Source organism: Dromiciops gliroides, chromosome 2 (assembly GCF_019393635.1).
Source record: "Dromiciops gliroides isolate mDroGli1 chromosome 2, mDroGli1.pri, whole genome shotgun sequence".
Classification (NCBI taxonomy): Eukaryota; Metazoa; Chordata; class Mammalia; order Microbiotheria; family Microbiotheriidae; genus Dromiciops; species Dromiciops gliroides.
The window spans coordinates 110,879,579-110,898,276 of NC_057862.1; the positions used below are offsets into that span (position 1 = coordinate 110,879,579).

Here is an 18,698-nt window from a genome sequence, read left to right on the forward strand (position 1 = left end):
CATGTGAAAGATGAAAACATTTCCATATTAGCCATGTTGCAAAAACAAAAACAAGAAAAAGAAAGTGCAAAAATATACTTCAACTTGCACTCAGAGTTTATCACTTTTCTTTCTGGAGGTGGACAGCATTTTTCATCATGAATCCTTTGCAATTGTTCTGGATCATTTTATTGATCAGAGTAGCTAAGTCTTTCATGGCTGAACATCTTTACAATATTTCTGTTACTATGTACAAGGATCTGGTTCTGCTCACTTCACTTTGTATCAGGTGTGTGTGTGTGTGTGTGTGTGTGTGTGTGTTTGCTGCAGGGCAGTGAGGGTTAAGTGACTTGCCCAGGGTCACACAGCTAGTGTCAAGTGTTTGAGTCTGGATTTGAACTCAGGTCCTTCTGAATCCAGGGCTGATACGCTATCCACTGTGCCACCTAGCTGCCCCTTTTGCAAGTCTTTTCATGTTTTTCTGAAACCATCTCCCTTATCATTTCTTAGAGAATAATAGTTTTTTTTGTCACAATTATATACCACAACTTGTTCAGCCATTCCTCAATTGAGGGGCATCCCCTCAATGTCTAATTCTTTGTACTACAAATGGAGCTACTATAAATATTTTTGTATATATAGATCCTTTTTCTTTTTCTTTTATCTCTTTGGACTATAGACCCAGAAGTGGTATTGTTGGGTCAAAGGGTATGCAAAGTTTAGTAGCCCTTTGGGCATAATTCCATGTTTCATAGAATAGTTGGACCAGTTCACAAGTCCACCAACAGTTCATTAGTGTCTCAGTTTTTTTACATCTACAACATTTGTCATTTTCCTTTTCTGTCCTCTTAGCCAATTTGATGGGTGTAAGGTGATACCTCAGAGGTATTTTAATTTGTATTTCTCTACTTAGTGTTTTAGAGTATTTTTCACATGATTTATGTTTGCTTGGATTTCTTCTTCTGAAAACTAATTCATATCCTTTTTTTTTTTTGCGGGACAATGGCGCAGTATCCACTGCGCCACCTAGCTGCCCCCCAGTTCATATCCTTTGACCATTTATCAATTAGGAAATGACTTACATTTTTATAAATTTGGCTCAGATCCCTATATATTTGAGAAATGAGACTTTTATGAGAGAAACTTGATGTAAATTTTCACTGTAGTTTCATGCTTCTTTTCTAATTTTGGTTGCATTGGTGCAACCCTACCTTTTAAACCTTATATTCATAGTTCTACTTCATGCACTTTAATCCCCAACCAAACTGGATTTCATCTCTCTCCACCAAATACATTAGCTGCTCTAGTATTTCTGTGCCTTTGTTCATGCCATTTCCTGTACTTGCAGTACTCTCTCTCCCTCTTTATCTGTCAGATTCCTATCTATGTTTTGAAGCTTAACCTAATGTTGCCTTGCTTAGAGGCTGTCCCTGAACTTCATTCATCCCTTTCCACTCTTTGGTAATTCCCTTCCCTCCAGACTTCACATTGCACTTTGTTTTGTCACTTTCTAAAGTACTTGGTAGGTAATATTGTTTACATTTTCTAGCATTTATATTGTTGCCTTATCTCTCTACATAATAATAAATATATAATCAGGTTATATGAGATCAAGGGCTGTTTTATTAAAACTTTGTATCTCCTCTATTGCCTGGCATAGGACTTTGTGCATAGTAGCCATGTAACAAGTGCATGTTATTGTTTCTTTACAACATACAAAGCATTTTATGTAGATAGGTGGTGCATTGGACATGGAGTCAAGAAGAACTGACTTCAAGTTCAGCTTCACACAGTTTCTAGCTGTGTGACCCTAGTTTTCTTACATGTAAAATGGTAATAATAATAGCACCTACCACCCAGGGTTGTGGTGAGGGTAAAATGAGTTAATATTTATCAAGTAATTAGAAAACCTTCAAGTGCTATATAAACGTTAGTTGTTAGTACTACTACCACTACTACTGCTACTGCTGCTGCTGCTTAACTCAAAATGACTGAGCTAGGTAGCTCAACAATTAATTGCTCCATTTTATAGAAGAGTGAACAGATTCAGGTGATTTGTTAAAAAGCACACAACTAGTAAGTCATTGATTTGCTACTCAAACCTAGGGCTTCTGACTCCAGCTCCAGTCTTCTTTTCATAACACCACATTATCTTCATCATTCTGTAATGGAAAACATAGTTATCTGGAGGTATTAAAAAATCTTGTCTAGCACTTGCTCTGAAACTGCAACATCTTTCTTTCTTTCTTTTTTTTTTTTGAGGGGCAGTGAGGATTAAGTGACTTGCCCAGGGTCACACAGCTAGTGAGTGTTAAATGTCTGAGGCCAGATTTGAACTCAGGTCCTCCTGAATCCAGGGCCAGTGCTTTTATCCACTGTGCCACCTAGCTGCCCCTAACATCTTTTTTGTTTTTGTTGTTGTTGTTTGTTTGTTTTTTTGTGGGTCAATGGGGGTTAAATGACTTGCCCAGGGTCACACAGCTAGCAAGTATCAAGTGTCTGAGGCCGGATTTGAACTCAAGTCCTCCTGAATCCAGGGCCAGTGCTCTATCCACTGCGCCACCTAGCTGCCCCTAACATCTTTTAAATGATAGTGTTGTAACATGGTTTCTTACAGGTTTCTTGCATTCTGATCTTCATTATTTATGGTTTATAAGTAAGCTGTATTATTAAAGGATATTTAATCACTCATTCCCACAGATAGATTTGTAGCTCCAGGCAAGATATAACTAAGATTTGATAAGAAAACAGAGAACAAAAGGCAACTTTGAATTGGAATTCCTAACTTGGAACTGAACTATCTGTTCCTTGATCTAGAGGTGGCAGAATCATGGAAACATTTCTTTGGTTTTATTCTTTTAAGGACCCAGTTACTTTGGTATATTCACCCTAATTCTCTATCAGAACTATCATTAAAGAATTAATAAAGAGTGAGTCATCCTTCATGCATTCTTAGAATAATTTTTTTTTCTTTTTTCGGAGCAATGTGTGTTAAGTGACTTACCCAGGGTCACACAGTGTCAAGTATCTGAGGCTGGATTTGAACTCAGGTCCTCCTGAATCCAGGGCTGATAATTTATCCTCTGCACCACCTAGCTGCCCCATCCTTCATGCATTCTTACAAAAATATGGCCATCCCTAATATCTGGAACTTACTTCTTCCTTATCTCTTCCTGTTGAAATCTTTCAAGACCTAATTCAAGTCTTAATGCCTTCATGAAGGCTTCTATTATTTCCTCAGTGGGAATTGTTCTTTCCATCCTCATTTTTTTTTTTTTTTGGTGAGGCATTTGGGGTTAAGTGACTTGCCCAGGGTCACACAGCCAGTAAGTGTCAAGGGTCTGAGGCTGGATTTGAACTCATGTCCTCCTGAATCTAGGGCCAGTGCTCTATCCACTGTGCCACCTAGCTGCCCCTCCATCCTCATATTTTTAAAAAGTTTTTTAAAAAAAGAATTGCTATCATGGATTTTAAAATATCAGCAATCATGAATATTTATTTCTCTCTACAAAGAAGCATAGGAACAGAAAATTGTATATGAGACTCCATCATGTAGGTTGGTTTTTAAAAATATAAGTATTTCAAATTTAACATGGTAGTCACAACACCGCCCTGCTTATCTATATCATCTTCTGAATTTTCTTCTACTTTTTATCTTTAATAATTTAGTAATCTTTTTTTTCATTCGTCAATAAACATCATCTCCTTTTCTTAAAAGAGGGACTCAGAATCCTTCCAAATTTCTTCTGATTCTTTACAAATGCTATCTCCCCCTTCCCCAAACTCCATCCAAATTTTGATTGTGTCTGAAAACATGTCTTATTATGCACCTCTAGTTGATCCATCACTTTTCTTCCAAGAGGCAAGGAACTGAGGCAAATAGGGTTAAGTGACTCGCCCAGGGTCACATAGCTAGTAAGTGTCTGAGGCCAGATTTGAACTCAGGAAGATGGGTTTTCCTGACTATAGGCCTAGCACTCTAGCTACTGTGCCACATAGCTGCCCATATATTGGATATAAGACCTTTATGAGAGAAATATTCTTTAAAGATTATTGATTTTGGGGGCGGCTGGGTGGCTCAGTGGATAAAGCACCGGCCCTGGATTCAGGAGTACCTGAGTTCAAATCCGGCCTCAGACGCTTGACACTTACTAGCTGTGTGACCCTGGGCAAGTCACTTAACCCCCATTGCCCTGCAAAAAAAAAAGATTATTGATTTCCCTTAAAATTCTAATTGCATTGATTTTGTGTGAAAGCTTTACAATTTAAATAATCAAAAGTATCTGTTTTATCACCTGCAGTATTTTCTGTCTCTTATTAGTTCAAGAATTCTTTTCTTTTCTTTTTTTTTTTTTTGGTGGGGCAATGAGGGTTAAGTGACTTGCCCAAGATCACATAGCTAGTAAGTATCAAGTGTCTGAGGTTGGATTTGAACTCAGCTCCTCCTGAATCCAGGGCTGGTGCTTTATTCACTGTGCCACTTAGCTGCCCCAGTTCAAGAATTCTTTATCCATGTTTGAGAAAGGTATTTCCCCCCTATTTTTCTAATTTATTTATGATGTAACCTTTTATATCTAGGTCTACTATCCATTTAGAACTTATTGTATAGTATATTACATGAGAAATTGATCTAAACCAAATTTCAGCCAGACTTCTTTCTAACTTTCTCAACACTTTTGGTCCAATAATGAGTCTCTTTACCCTAGTTAGAATCTTTGGGTTTATCAAACACTGCTGCTGTGTTGGATTGCTCTTGCATCTTAAGAAGCTAACTTGTTCTATTGCCAACCAGAATCAAATAGGTTTTGTTGTTGTTGTTGTTGTGGGCATTGAGGTTTAAGTGACTTGCTCAGGGTCACACAGCTAGTAAGTGTCAAGTGTCTGAGGTCAAATTTGAACTCAGGCTCTCCTGAATCCAGGGCCAGTGCTTTATCATCATATTTCTTATTCACTCTTTGTCTAGACTCTATCACATTGTGTTTGGCTTTTGTGTCTTATCCCTTTACCAACAGACTGCAAGTTCTTTGTGGGCACGAACTATGTTCCTTTTTACTTTTGCATCTCCAGGTCTCTGAATATAGTTGGCACTTAAGTGTATATTGAATTGAATAGTGATGCTTCAGGTTGCTGAACTGCTGTTCAGGTTTTGGGAGTCATTCAAGGAGGAAGGGGTAAGGTAATTAGGGCATGAAGAAGGACGAGGACGTGTGCTTCCTTATACAGGAGACCAGCAATGGCTGTTCAAGGATTTGCTTTTCTGTCTTTCAGCATCTTAGAGGATTCTTGGATCTGTATAAAGGGAGGAAGGAAATGAGCATTTATATAGTTTCTACTCTGTGGCAGGCACCATGCTGAGAACTTTACAAATATTGTCTCATTTGATCCTACAATTACCCTTTGAGGTAGTTGCTATTATTAACTCCATTATACAGTTGAGGAAACTGTCCAGGGTCACACAGCAAATAAGTGTCTGAGGCTGGATTTGAACTTAGGTCTTCATGATTTCAGGCCCAGTGCTTTATCCACCACACCACCTCAAGCTGCCTCAAGACAATATTGAGATGATATTGGCTCAGGTTCTACCTGAATGACCTTATGGCTCTTATAAGCACACTGCCCTCTGCTTCTCCAGCCTTTTAGGATTCCATTATTTTTTGTTGGAAGCTGTTTGGTTCCCTTGGTGTTTGTGGTAGCCCAGAGCCGTGCTGCTTTCGTGGCCTGTGCCAACATTGCTCCCTCCCTCCTTGCTTCCCTATTCACCACTTTGTCATCACAGACTCTGAAATCCTAGAGAACATGACTCGCTTTGCTCTAACTCAGTAGCAATAAATCATTCCCCTTGCCTTCCTCCTCCCCCATCCCTCTTTCATTTTCTTCAGGTTTCCCGGCCTTTAATTACCAGATTGCCGGTGCTGAGCCTGCACCCCAGTACTGTGTGTGCCTAGGATGAAGAGCCCTTATTGAATGGTTGTGTGGGAAACCTGTATATTCACCTATTCCATTCTGTGGCATTCCTATGTATATTGCTCGCCCCCTCTCTCCTGTCGCCCCTTGTGAGTTCCCTGAGTCTGTGTACCAGGTGGCTTATTAGTCATTGGCAAGGTTTGTGATGAGCTTAGGGACAGAAAGGAATCTCCTTAACAAACCTGGTTAGAAGGTACTTTAAGGAAGGTTTGGAGCTGGGTTTTTTTTTTTTTTTTCATCAAATCTCTCCCTTCTCCCTCCCCCCCCCCCCATCCGCATTTGCCCCTGGCAGCAGCGTCCTAGTGATTCTAGGCCTCTTTTCCATGGTAGTTTTTGTCAGCCACTTCCCAACTGATTCAGTATAATGAGCCAGCAGCTCAAAGAATACTCTCTGGTCACAGGGGCCCAGAGGGCATTTGGAGATTGAATCCATGTGGGGGTGGATTCAGGAGAGGGTCCAGTTACCTCATGTTTCTATAAGGGGATGGCACAAGCAACAGACACAGTATGAACCAAGCCAGTCCCCTATGGTCTTCTCTCTTCCCATTCTCTAGCTACATCTGGGCTTAGTAAAAATAGTTGGGGGGGGGGGCCAGGAGGCTTACAGCTACTCATCAGTGTATCCCCTGCTATTCCATGCTAAAGCCCCCACTTCATTTTCCCAAAGCTTTCTCGTCAAGAGTAGGGTAGATGTGGTATCTCTCTTAGCAAGTGGTACCACAGCTGAGTTTTACAGGAAAGAGAGAGTGAGACTTTTACCTTCCTAGGAAGAGTGAGAAAGGAAAGGGAGGAGACATTGTGGGGTGAGAAGACAAAAAAGCTAGGCTTATGGTTGCCTGCATCTGCTGAATGCCTCCCCTGCAGCTTGCCTTCCAATGAGGGAGCAGAGTGCAGGGGGCCTATTCCACATAGGCACAGAGCAGATTTCTTTTCAGAGACAGATGTCCTGGGTGAGAGAGGACAAGACAGCTATTGAGGACTTCTTTTATGCTTAAGATTTATTTGCCAAAATGCCTTTAAAGCTGCCCTTTGAGCCTGGGGATGTAGCATTCAATTTCCTTACTGAGACTGCTTGTATTTAGCAGTCTCTTTCTTTGTTTGCTTGGTAGAGGGAAGACCTGTTCTGTAAACATGGCTACAGTTAGGAAGGACATCAGGGTAATGTTTGAAGTGTAATCTAGTTAAGATTTATCCTTCATTGTACCATTCCTTTTTTTCAGAGTACAGCAGTCTTGCTACTGATTCCTAGAACAGCTGGTGACCATAAAAATCTGTATAAGTTGTTCTTATAAGTAGTGACATTGGAAACAGAGAACATGGCTGAATCTTGGAGTAGCTTGAAATGTTGGCAGGCAGAAAAAAAACCCCAACTCATTTTGACTTGTAAATTGAGCAAATTTGATGGGGAAATCACCAAGTGGGAGTAAATTTGGAACACCAAGATGTCAGTTTTGTAGTCAATTTTCTAAGCCTAATTGCTGTTTAAGAAGCAGCAAAAAGAAGTAGATTTTAAAAAAGAATCTTCTATGGCAACTCAGCAGACATATGCTAGGGAGGGTCAATGCTTTCTGTGAAGTATTTTATCTGCTGCCTGCCTTAGAGTCCTTGGCAGCAGGAACAGTCACTAGGGTTCAGCTCATTCCCCTTATCTAGAATTTTGCAGCTAGTCTGCTTTCAATTAATTTCATTGGTTGTACATAAGTAGCTTGTTGAAGAGATTTTCTGTCTTCATTCCTTTAGCTTTGATCAACTTGCTGAAGTTCCTTATGTCCAATGAAACTGTGCTCTTGGCCAAACACAACATTTTCACGTTGGCTCTTATGGTGAGTAATGAGAAAACCTATCTATTCTTCTCCACATCCTCTTTCCTTCCGGCTTTCTTCCCCACAACCAGAGAGAACATGGTTTGGGGCAGTCACCAGAATCTTGGGGACTAAGCCACTAGGGTATCTCCACTTTTTGCTTTCCCATTAGATGGCCTCCTAGCCCCTGTGAGAATCCTATCCTCTTTCTCCCACCTTTCCCCATCTTTCTTCCCTCCCTTCTCAAAATCTAAGCCTCTAGTTTCTCCTCATGAATATTGTCTTATAGGAAAGAGTGTTGAGCAGGTCCTAGTGTACGTAACTGTTATGTACTGGACTAACTAGGGAGAGATTTTGTGCTACAGCTATCAGTAACAAAGCATTTATCCAGCAAACTAACTATGAAGTTTACTCCTATTTGTGAAAAAATTGGCATTTTTATAGGACTCTTTAGAGCCACTTTTCTCTTAATTATTTAGAAGTAAAGCTCTCAAGTAACAGTGTTCCCGCTAATGAGCTTCCCAGGTTAGTATCCTTCCAAGTGTTCCTGGCCTGATACCTGTGGGTGGGGCTGTTGATTATTTTCTTTTCCTTTTTTCCAATTTATCTATTTCTTTTTTGTGTTCTTTAAAAAAAACAAAAACCTTTTGAGTTATAAATTCTCTTCCTCCATCAAACTCTCCCTTACCCACTGAGAAGGCCAGCAATATATCAATTATACATGTGAGATCATGCAAAACATTTCCATATTAGCCATGTTGCCAAAAAAGGCAGGAAAAATAGAGAAAATTATAATTCATTTTGCCTTCAGAGTTCATCAGTTCTCTCTGGAGGTGGATAGCATTTTTTTCATCATGAACCCTCTGGAATTGTTTCGTATCATTTTATTGATCAGAGTAGCTAAGTCTTTCACATTTGGTCATCATTATAATATTATTGTTACTCTGTGCAATGATCTCCTGGTTCTACTCACATCACTTTGCATCAGTTCATATAGGTCTTCCCATATTATTCTGAAACTATGCCCCTAGTCATACAATAGTACTCCATCATAGTCATGTGCCACAACTTATTCAGCCATTCCCCAATTGATGGGTATCTCCTTAATGTCCAGTTCTTTGTCACCACAAAAAGAGCTGCTATAAATATTTTTGTATGTCTGGATCCTTCTTTTTCTTTGATCTCATTGGGATATAGACCTCAAAGAGGTATTGCTGGGTCAAAGGGTTTGCACAGTTTAATAGCCCTTAAGGCATAGTCCCAAATTGTTCTTCAGAATGATGGGTATTGATTCTCTTCTAGGTTGTGAACTTATTTAATATGTTTATCACTTATGGAGACACATTCCTGCCCACCCCCAGCAGCTATGATGAGCTGTACTACGAAATTATCCGGATGCATCAGAGCTTCGACAATCTCTATTCAATGGGTGAGCTACCTTTCCTCTCTTCTCATACCTTCCCCCCCACCCCACCCCCCATACTTCAGTAGCCTCTTCTTCACCAGAATCTGCCCTGTTACCAACTAGGAGGAACTGAAAATAATAGAAACCTCTCCTATTGTCTGTTCCCTGGCCTGCAAGCTCCAGAGCCCCCTCCCTTGTTTCCTGTGGTAAGCAGAGAAGGTTTTAAAATGATCTTTTCTGCCTTCAGTTCCTCATGTTTCCTATCACTGGAGCTTCCCCAAGGCTCCCATGCCCTTCTCTTTGAGAATGTGAGAGAAACTAGAGAGGACCATGAATTTAAAGATCTGCTTTAGTAAACACCTGGAGACAGCCTTGTGCTCTGGAAGGAGCATGGGAATGGAAGTGAGGAGTCTTTAATTCTAGCTCTAGCTTTGCTGCTAGTTTGCTGTGTGACCCTGGGCAAAGCATTCCACCTCCAGGCCTCAGTTTTGTCCTTTATAACATGGAAGACTTGGACTAGATGATCTTTAAGGTCCTTTCCAGCTCTGATGTTCTGTGATTCTTGGGAGGCAAGGTGAGAGGTAGAAATGAACGGTGGGGAGCAGAGGTACTTTCAATTCCAAAATGATTGTATTAATTTTGACAAAGTATCAGATTCCAGAAAGCATCATGGGGTCCTAGTAATTATATTTGAATTGATTCACAAGGACAAAAGGAGACCAGAGAGCAGTTTTACTTACAGATTTATTACAGACCAGCTCATGAGTAAATTTACCTTGAAACCAAAAGGACTGAAAGTTGTTTCTGAATGAAGGTCATATTTCCAGTGGGAGTTACTGTGGTTTGGGTGAAAAAAATGGTGATCAGGTTAAATGTTAGTTTGTTTTCTACAGAGGCCCATGCCTTGGGCCTTACAGAGAAGCAAGGAACCGAGCCTCAGAGCCTGCCATCACTTCCTGTGATGAGACTTCATGTGGAAAACCTACCTTCTGTCTAGGATCCCTGAACGTGGGAAAACTATAGAGGGAAACTGGAGCAGGTCCCAGGAGAATGAGGAGGAGAGACTAAGAGAAGGATTGACTTGTGAGAAAAGCTTTTAAAGGAACTACGTAAGGCTGGCAAAATAGTGCTTAAGGAGTGGGACAGAGAATGAGAACTGCTGCTCATGTTACAGTGTGAGCTTCCAGAGCATAGGGATTATTTTACCCTTTGTATTCATAGTCTCAGTACTTAGGATAGTGCCTGGCACAAAATAAAATAAAAACTTAAGAGAAGCTTGTTTTTCGTTGATGGGCATGGTACTAGGGACTTAAGGCAGATGGCAGGAAGAGACTGGGGACCCACAAGAATGGTGTGCAACATAAAACCTGCTGGGAGGTGGAGGAGAAAGACCTTAGGTTCAAGATCTTCCCTGTAGGATGGGAGCAAACACTGAACTAAGAGAATTAGAAGGAAGATTTACTCTTTGTAGCAACTGAAATTCCATAGGATGCTGGGAAGAGACAACACGGAGAATTATTAAGAGACCAGAATTCTGGAGGAAATGGCATAGTTGCCCATCCAGTAGATCTCTCTTGTGACAGCATTATTAACTTGTGACAGACACGGCCCTCTGACTAACAGATGGAATTGACGCCTGCCCAGACTTCTGGCTCTTTCATGCTGTGAATACAGTTTGCATATACCTAAATTGGTTGTGGTCTTTCATAGAGAAACAAGGCTTCAGCAGGATGGAGTTGTCCTGAGATTGCTTGACCTGAAGAGGAATGCAGTTATTTTTATTTATTAATTTATCTATCTATCTATCTATCTATCTACTTATTTATTTTTGGTTGGGGGAGGCATGGCTGGCAAGTTCACTGGATAGGTGTTCAGTACAAGAAGCAGATGACAAAGTAAAGGCAGCTCCTGGGCCCCACCCTCCATTGGGAGGCTTCCCAAAGCCCCTCCAACCCTGGCTTCTCCAGGGAGAGATTGTCAAGAAAAACTAAGCTGACTTCCCAGCCGTCCAGAGAAGGCAGCCCTTCAGACCTTGGGGGTCGGAGCTTCTCACAGCAAATGACTGTGTGGGCCCCAAGAAGAAAGACTGTCTAAGGGAGGTCACCCACCAGCAGCCTCAGGGTTGGGGTCCTCTCCCCTCCCTGGGCTGCATCCCAGAGAAGCCTTGCTAAATGTCGGGGGGAGGGCCAGGGCGGCCCACTAAACAGCCATGCCCACCAAGCCAACCCCATGTCAGGGACCCCCGGGACACCCAATGCAGTTATTTTTAAACAAGCAGGGGGAAAATGTGGGAAAGCCTTTGATAATAATCTTGCCTGTCTGCCCAACCAAGGCATTCCCCCGGCATCAGATAAGCTAATTGCTGTAGCTGCCTGCACAAAGGCCAATGTGAAAATCCTTAGACCTGCCAAAAGAAGGAAATGGGTAGTGGATATCCTGTGATACCCTGATGAGTAAACTGGGGAAGAATGCCACCAGAAAATACACTGCAACACTCAGCTCTACAGGGCTCTCCAAGGGCACCTCTGAAAGCACCACACTTCCTCTCCTTCTTTGTCTCACTGATTCCTTGGTACATCTTCCTTTCTTCCTTGTATCTTAGGTTCTGTATTGTGATGGGGAAGGCAGACAGACTAGGACTTGGGTGGGGGGGAAGGAAGCATGATTAGCTGTAGGGATTACCTGATTGTAAAGAAGAACTCTGCTAGAAGGTAAGGTCACCCACCAAATGGTTTTTTAGAGCTTTTGTAACTGACCTGTATATTTCTAGTCTTACTTCTTGGAACTCATTTTGTTTACAGTGAGGAAAAGGACTTGAAAAACCCCTCAGGTTCTTTGCAAGGGGAGAAAAGTTGATAAGAGGTTGCTGAAAGATGTAACAGGTAGACAACATATAATGCCCCTCCAAAAGAATAACTGAGTGGATGAACCAGTGCATTTATTTAGGCTATAACAATTGGGTTGGAATGAAGGCATCTGGCCTGTTGAAATTTATCCCTTGAGTTATGTGAATAAATTTGCACTTTTGCTGGGTGAAGTGTTGCTGCCCAAGTCCAGGCTTGGGGATGTAAATTGGAATGGTAGCAATGTTCTCTGCATTAGATTTTAGAAATTGGAAAAGCTGCACTCTGGTAAAGTTCTATTAGGACTTCATCTTATCTTCCTTTTCACAAAATTGCATGAATTTTTGGAAGTGAGGCATTTCTGGAACTAGACATTTAGGAGCCAGATGAGTTTTATTTTCCCAACTTAACCATTGGTTCCCCTTCTCCTCTGTACTTCCTTTCCTCCCAGGTTGCTTTTGCTCCTGCTCTATCAGTGCACTAGCACGGGCAAAAACTAACTAGGATTCATGGTGGCTTCCCATCAGCTAAGTTGGATCTTTTTTTTTTTTTTAATTTTGTGGGGCAATGGGGGTTAAGTGACTTGCCCAAGGTCACACAGCTAGTGTCAAAGTGTCTGAGGCCGGATTTGAACTCAGGTCCTCCTGAATCCAGGGCCGGTGCTTTATCCACTGCGCCATCTAGCTGCCCCTTTTTTTTTTTTTTTTTTAATTTTGAGCTAAGTTGGATCTTAACCCTAATTCTTTATCAGTGGCAGCCATCAGAATTCTTGTGATTTGGGCCCTACCCTTTTTCTCCTCTTTAGAAAGGATAGAGTCCTAGCACAGATATCAGATGTTGACTCTTCTCTTCACATTCATTTATTTGAAGACTACTTCATGCTTGCAATATAGAATGCTTTGTGCTAGGCTGTTTACATAGAATTCCAAGTGATGTTAACTATAGAGAAAGACCCTTGAGAATATGAAGCTGTCAGAGGAAATGTGTTAGTAGCGTTTTCAAGCTAATTCTTGTTGGGACTAGATAAATGGGGCAGGAATTTAGGTCTGGTAAGAGGAAGGAAAGGAATTCTCATTACCCTGCTTTGCAGATGGGTAGAGGGAACAATACAAGAAGTTCATTGTCAGGCTTCCAGTGAATGTCTAGGCTAAGGGATAAGACCCAGCTGAGATAGGAAAAAAAAAGATAGAAAACAACATACTTCTTTAGTGAATGTGTCATCTTTAGTCACTGTGGGTATTCTGCACAACAGATTATAATCAAATTTATGCCTCTTCAACCTATGCTATTGTGCATGATGTGAGCCTTTCTGCTAGATCTTTACCATGTTGTGGGTTTTACTACAGTACTTGGGCTGCCTGTCTGTTATTGTGCACTGACTAACATCCTTTTCTGGTCATATCTGCCTGAATTATATCCCTTGTATCAATTCTTATAGATAGGTTATCATTGGAAATATGGCACAGCCAATTTAGACTAGGTACATCCAAGTTACACCATTGCCATTTGGGAATTTTGAGTCTTCAGAGGTTATGGGCTTCTAAGATTTGCAACCACGTGGCATCTCTTGGAGAATGTATTTGGTATGCTAACTCCATGGACTTCTCTTCAACTGCACACAGTCTGGACAATAAGCATTTTTCCTTCATATCATTTTTACTTAATGGATTATTAGGAAAAATAATTGGGGAAAGTTCAGATGCCCCTGTTTATTCCTTCTGGCCAAAGAGGACTTTGACAGAAAATAACAGTCTGGGAAGAAAAAACACTTTAATGGCAGCTGTGATGTGGTATACTGGCTTTACTACTGTTATTTGCCTTGTCTTGGCCAGAGACTAGTTATGACTGACTCAGAGGAGGCCAGGGATCCCAAAGAGAGGAAGAAGAAAAGAACCATCTTGAATTGGAATGGCTATATGTGATCCTATGCAATAGGACTCTAAGGCAATATAAAATAAAAAGCCTCTCCAAGAAAATATCTTATTTGAGTGATCACCTCAGGAAACATTTTAATCCCTGTTCTTGGGTTTTTTGATAGCTTTGGGTTTGACAATTCTGTGTTCTCTCCTTCCTTTAGTCCTGAGGATTTCAACCAACACAGGCCAGTGGAAAGAAGCAGCCAGCAAGGTGACCCATGCATTAGGCAATATCAGGTAAGAAATATAAATGAGTTCTAGGACTCAGCTTGGGTCTTGCTTGGTTTGTCTGTGTGCAGTATTGCTGTTGTTTTTTGTTTTTTGGTGAGGCAATTGGGGTTAAGTGACTTGCCCGAGGTCACACAGCTAGTAAGTGTCAAGTGTCTGAGGCCAGATTTGAACTTGGGTCCTCCTGACTCCAGGGCCAGTGCTCTATCCACTGCGCCACCTAGCTACCCTGTTGCTATTGTTTTAAGGCAGTTTTTCTGGGAGTGAAATAAACTCAATCAGAAATAGTATTTCATGAGAATTTGTCATATTGAAATAGTTCAGAATACTGTTCTATTCAATTTCTTGCCAGTTGAGTAAGAGACAGTTGCAAGCACTTTTTCAGTGTCTTTGGTACTGCACAGGACTTCTGTCAGTAGGTTGGCCAGGTCATTTCAGTCCCCTAATACAACAGACAAGAAGAGGGTTGAAATTCTGGTAAAGAGTTTCTCCCAGAAATCTAAGGAAGTTCAGAAAAACCACCCAATGAAAGGAATAAAAAAAGAAATAACAATCATGGCAGAATGAGACATTTGCAAAGGGAGAGGAGATTAAACTTTCAGGAAGATAGCTAGGCCAGAATCAAAAATTTCTCTTTAAGTCTTTTTTCTTTTCTACATAGACTTTTCAGTTCCCCGATAGTTATCAAATTATTCTTTCAAGCAATTGAAAAATTAAAGTTGAGAAAAAGATGAAAACCCAACAGATGGGTAATTTGATTTAGTTCCAGATGTAAGTTCGCCAGACACTCCAGTAATAATAATGTACATTTACAGTGTTTTTCATATTTTGGCCTGCCATAGAACTGGGGTGGGGTATTTGTATGGGTTTCTTTTCTTTTTTTTCTTTTTATATAAAACACCTCATTTACTATAGCTCTTGAACATCTTAGAGCAAATGCCAGGAGTGCAATAGATGGAGGGGAGAAGAGGGAGTCAGGGGTAGGACAGAGGCTGAGATGTGCTAACAAGATTGTACTGAGCATTGGTCTGCCTTACCTGTCTCTAGGGGCATTTTGAAGTGAGCACAGTTTTATAAATCTCACTAAATAAATGCATATCCGCACCTAGCAAATAAACCAGATACTGTGATGAAACCATATGATGAATGTGATTTTCTGCAAGAACTAGGAATTACAGATTGTCTTCTCCCAAACATCCCCTAGTGACCCAAGGACAGTATGACAAATGTGGGTGTTTGGTGGAAGCACCAAGCTCTGCACAGGAGCGTGAAGGTGCACATGGGTATAATTTATGTTGTGTTTATTTATTCATGTCGTTATTTAGGCTTTCCCGGCAGTTCCTTTCCATCTGGGGCCTGTTTTCTTGATCACATCCCTTTATGCTTTCTTCATATTGTGCTTTGCTGCTCTTCTTTCCTGTGGTTTCTGGGTTGGCTGTTGGCCTTCTTCTTCCCAGGTATTCCTCATCTCTTCTTTTTCTGAATGTCCTGGAAAGGATAGGACGAAGCCTTCTGCAAGTGCTTTATAATCTCTACCATATTTTTGGCAATGGTGCCTTTTCTCATCTTTTAAACTTGCCTGAGTACTCCAGAGAATTATGACATCATCACCATTGTTAGGAATCCTAGAAGTAGAAAATGTCAGAGTTGGAATCAGGCCTAAAGATATAATCAAATGTCCTCAATGTACACACAAGGAAACAAAACCCCAAAGTACTGAAGTCATTTGCCAAAGTTCATATAGTGAGACTATAGCCTGTCCTTGACTCCAAATCCATTCCTTTTACTCCTGTACCACTTATGAACATTTACTATTTTTATTGTAGTTTTTTTTGTTTTTTGTTTGTTTTGGTGGGGCAGTTGGTGTTAAGTGACTTGCCCAGGGTCACACAGCTAGTAAGTGTTAAGTGTCTGAGGTCGGATTTGAACTCAGGTCCTCCTGAATCCAGGGCTGGTGCTCTATCCACTGCACCACCTAGTTGCCCCCATTTACTATTTTTATTATTAGGGAGGTAGTTTGGTATACTGGAGTCAGACAACCTGGTTTTGAGGCCCAAATCTAACACTTATTAGTTTTGTGACTCTGGAAAAGTAATTTATCTTACCTGGATTTGGAGGGAGAAAATACCTTCAGTAGGGGAGGCTTCTTCACAAAGGAAATTCACAGAAGTGAGAGACAGTATCTTGAGTTCAGTAGACCCTCAATTTGACTGGAACATAGAGTACTCTGAAATTGGGCTCAAAAAGTATATTGGAGCTGCTTCATAGCAGTCTTTAAAATGCCAGGATAGGGAGTTTATGTATTCCACATGAGGCAATAGGGAGCCACTGAAGGTTTTTGACTAGTGGAATGGCATTGTCAAACCCATAGGAGATTCTTTTGTCAGCTATGCAAAGGCTATAATCAGAGAGGGAAGAAATTGGAGGCAGGGATCCCTATTTAAGGGGCTGTGACAGTAATAAAGTTCTGAATCCATGTAGTAGCAGTATAGGGAGAGAGAAAGGGACGGAATGTGAGATATGTTGGAGAAGTAGAACTGAAGAGACTTGATACACACAGATGATCTTCTAGGTCTTTGAATAATTTATGGGTACCATTGCAGCAGTTGAGCTGTTCTTGTTTGGTCTTGGATCTTGCTGCATGGCCAGCTTCCTTCATTTCTCATCATACATTTTCTGATGGAGATCTTTTCAGCCATTTTTTGGGTATAGGTCATTACTGGTAATATGATGTAGTTTATTGCTCATCAGTGGAATTCCCACCTACTGCATGCCAAAGGCTGGGCAATTAGTTTTTTGTTCATTTGGATGTCTTGAAATATTCTGGGTCTTGATGCAGTCAGCACAGTGCCATCTTCAGGTAAATGAGATGGGAGCAGATGAGTTCACTAAAAGTAGAGAAGAACATAGACAAAGAAGAGAAGAGAGCCTAGAACAGAGCTCTGGGGAGTACTCACATGTAGGGGATCAGGAGAACTGAACCAGTGAATAAGACTTGTGGAGGACCCACTAGACAATAGGAAAAAAATAAGAGAAGAGTATCATAAAATATAATGGAAGAGAATGCCTATGGGAGAAGAGAATGGTTAGCAGCTTAAGCTGATGTGGAAAGGTAAAGAAAGATGAGGACGGAGAACATGCCAGGGATTTGGCAATTAAGCCGCTACTGGGGACCTTTGAGGGAACAATTTCAAGATTGGTGGGACTCTGTCAAGGGGTTGAAGAGTAAATAAGTTGTGAAGTGGAGACTAATCATAGCTCACTTTTTCTAGGAGCTTAGCAGTGAAAGAAAGGAGAGATTTAGGATAAGAGCTGAAAGAAATGGCAGGGGCAAGGAAAGATGTTTTTTAAAGGATGGGGGAAAATAAAGGAAGGGGGGACATGAATATGTTTCTTGGCATCAAGGGAAAACTATTAAGTAGGAGGAACTTGAAGATGAGTAGAAGGAATACTCAATGACACAAGATCCTGAAGAACATGGGATCAAGAACTTTAGTGGAGGGGTTGCTTTCAACAAAGAAAAGGGTCACCTCTTCTTCTGTGAAAATGGAGGAGAGAATGAATGAAGATGAAGAGAGGTTTGGAGAAGGAGTTATGAGGTAAGGTATGATGGATTGCCTCAGTATTGTCAGTAAGGTATAAATGAATGCCAAGTCGGGCTCCTTTGCTTTGCCCTGTGTAGCATCATAAGAAGCTCCCTCAGCTGTTTTGGGGGAAGAGAACCCGTATCAGGAAGTCCAATGTGATGGTCACATTCTATGTTGTGCAGTCGTCAGCTGTGCTGGCAAGGATAGAATATGGTAGTGGGGTACTCAATTTAATCCTGCTACTTCCATACTGTGCATCTTGAAAGGATTTCTAGGTTAGTTTAAAAACTCTTAGTTCTTCCTCTCCGAGTAGTATGGACCTCAGTGCTCTATGAGGACATCCAGCAGTTGGTTGGAGTGTGTTTCAATTTTCCAGAGACTTAGCAACCACAGGAACCTTGGAAGCTGCTGTAGAAGTTGACGTTAGTCACACATTTTTGTCTTTGGGGTGTCCATAATGAACTGAAATAAATGGCCCATCTTGTCTTCTCCCTAGCAGATGGAGGCCTTGTACCTTTCAGCTCTTTGGAATTGAGACCATGAAGCTGAAAGACAAGAGGAGTTAGTGCTAGTGCTGGGCAGACTTAAGGCACATATTTACTGTGCCAGTGTTGTTGTTCTCTGCCTTTCACTTGTCTTTCATGGCTTAGTCATGCCAGTTTGCTAATTGTCAAAGTTATTTGTGTTGAAACAAGTGTCTTTCTCTTCCTGTTTAATCTTTCAGTGAGATTCTTAATGCTTCTGCTCAGCTATCTCTATTTTTATGGAAACATCTGGATGTTGCAAACATAATGCCCCACTTCCTTTTCTCCCAAGTGTTAATCTACTAAATCATAGGAAGGAAAATAAAATGTCAGTGGCCTAACTCTGAATAAGCCTTGAGCTATGGGTGTTATTACTGGTCTAGCAGCCCCGTATGGGTGCAAGAGCTACAAAAGAAGGAGACTCTGGGGGATGGGGAAGAGGACTCTTTG

General features: G+C 41.1%; 1 protein-coding gene across 4 annotated transcripts in view; it reads left to right on the top strand.

The window, feature by feature from the left end:
- ARMH3 (armadillo like helical domain containing 3) overlaps positions 1-18,698 on the top strand; it is a 219,233-nt gene that overhangs the window by 98,534 nt on the left and 102,001 nt on the right. For all 4 annotated transcript variants that reach the window (XM_043987615.1, XM_043987614.1, XM_043987616.1 and 1 more), the window contains 3 exons: positions 7,684-7,766; positions 9,048-9,174; positions 14,071-14,146. In XM_043987615.1, coding sequence (XP_043843550.1) covers positions 7,684-7,766; positions 9,048-9,174; positions 14,071-14,146 — 286 coding nt within the window. The remainder of the gene's footprint in view (positions 1-7,683; positions 7,767-9,047; positions 9,175-14,070; positions 14,147-18,698) is intronic.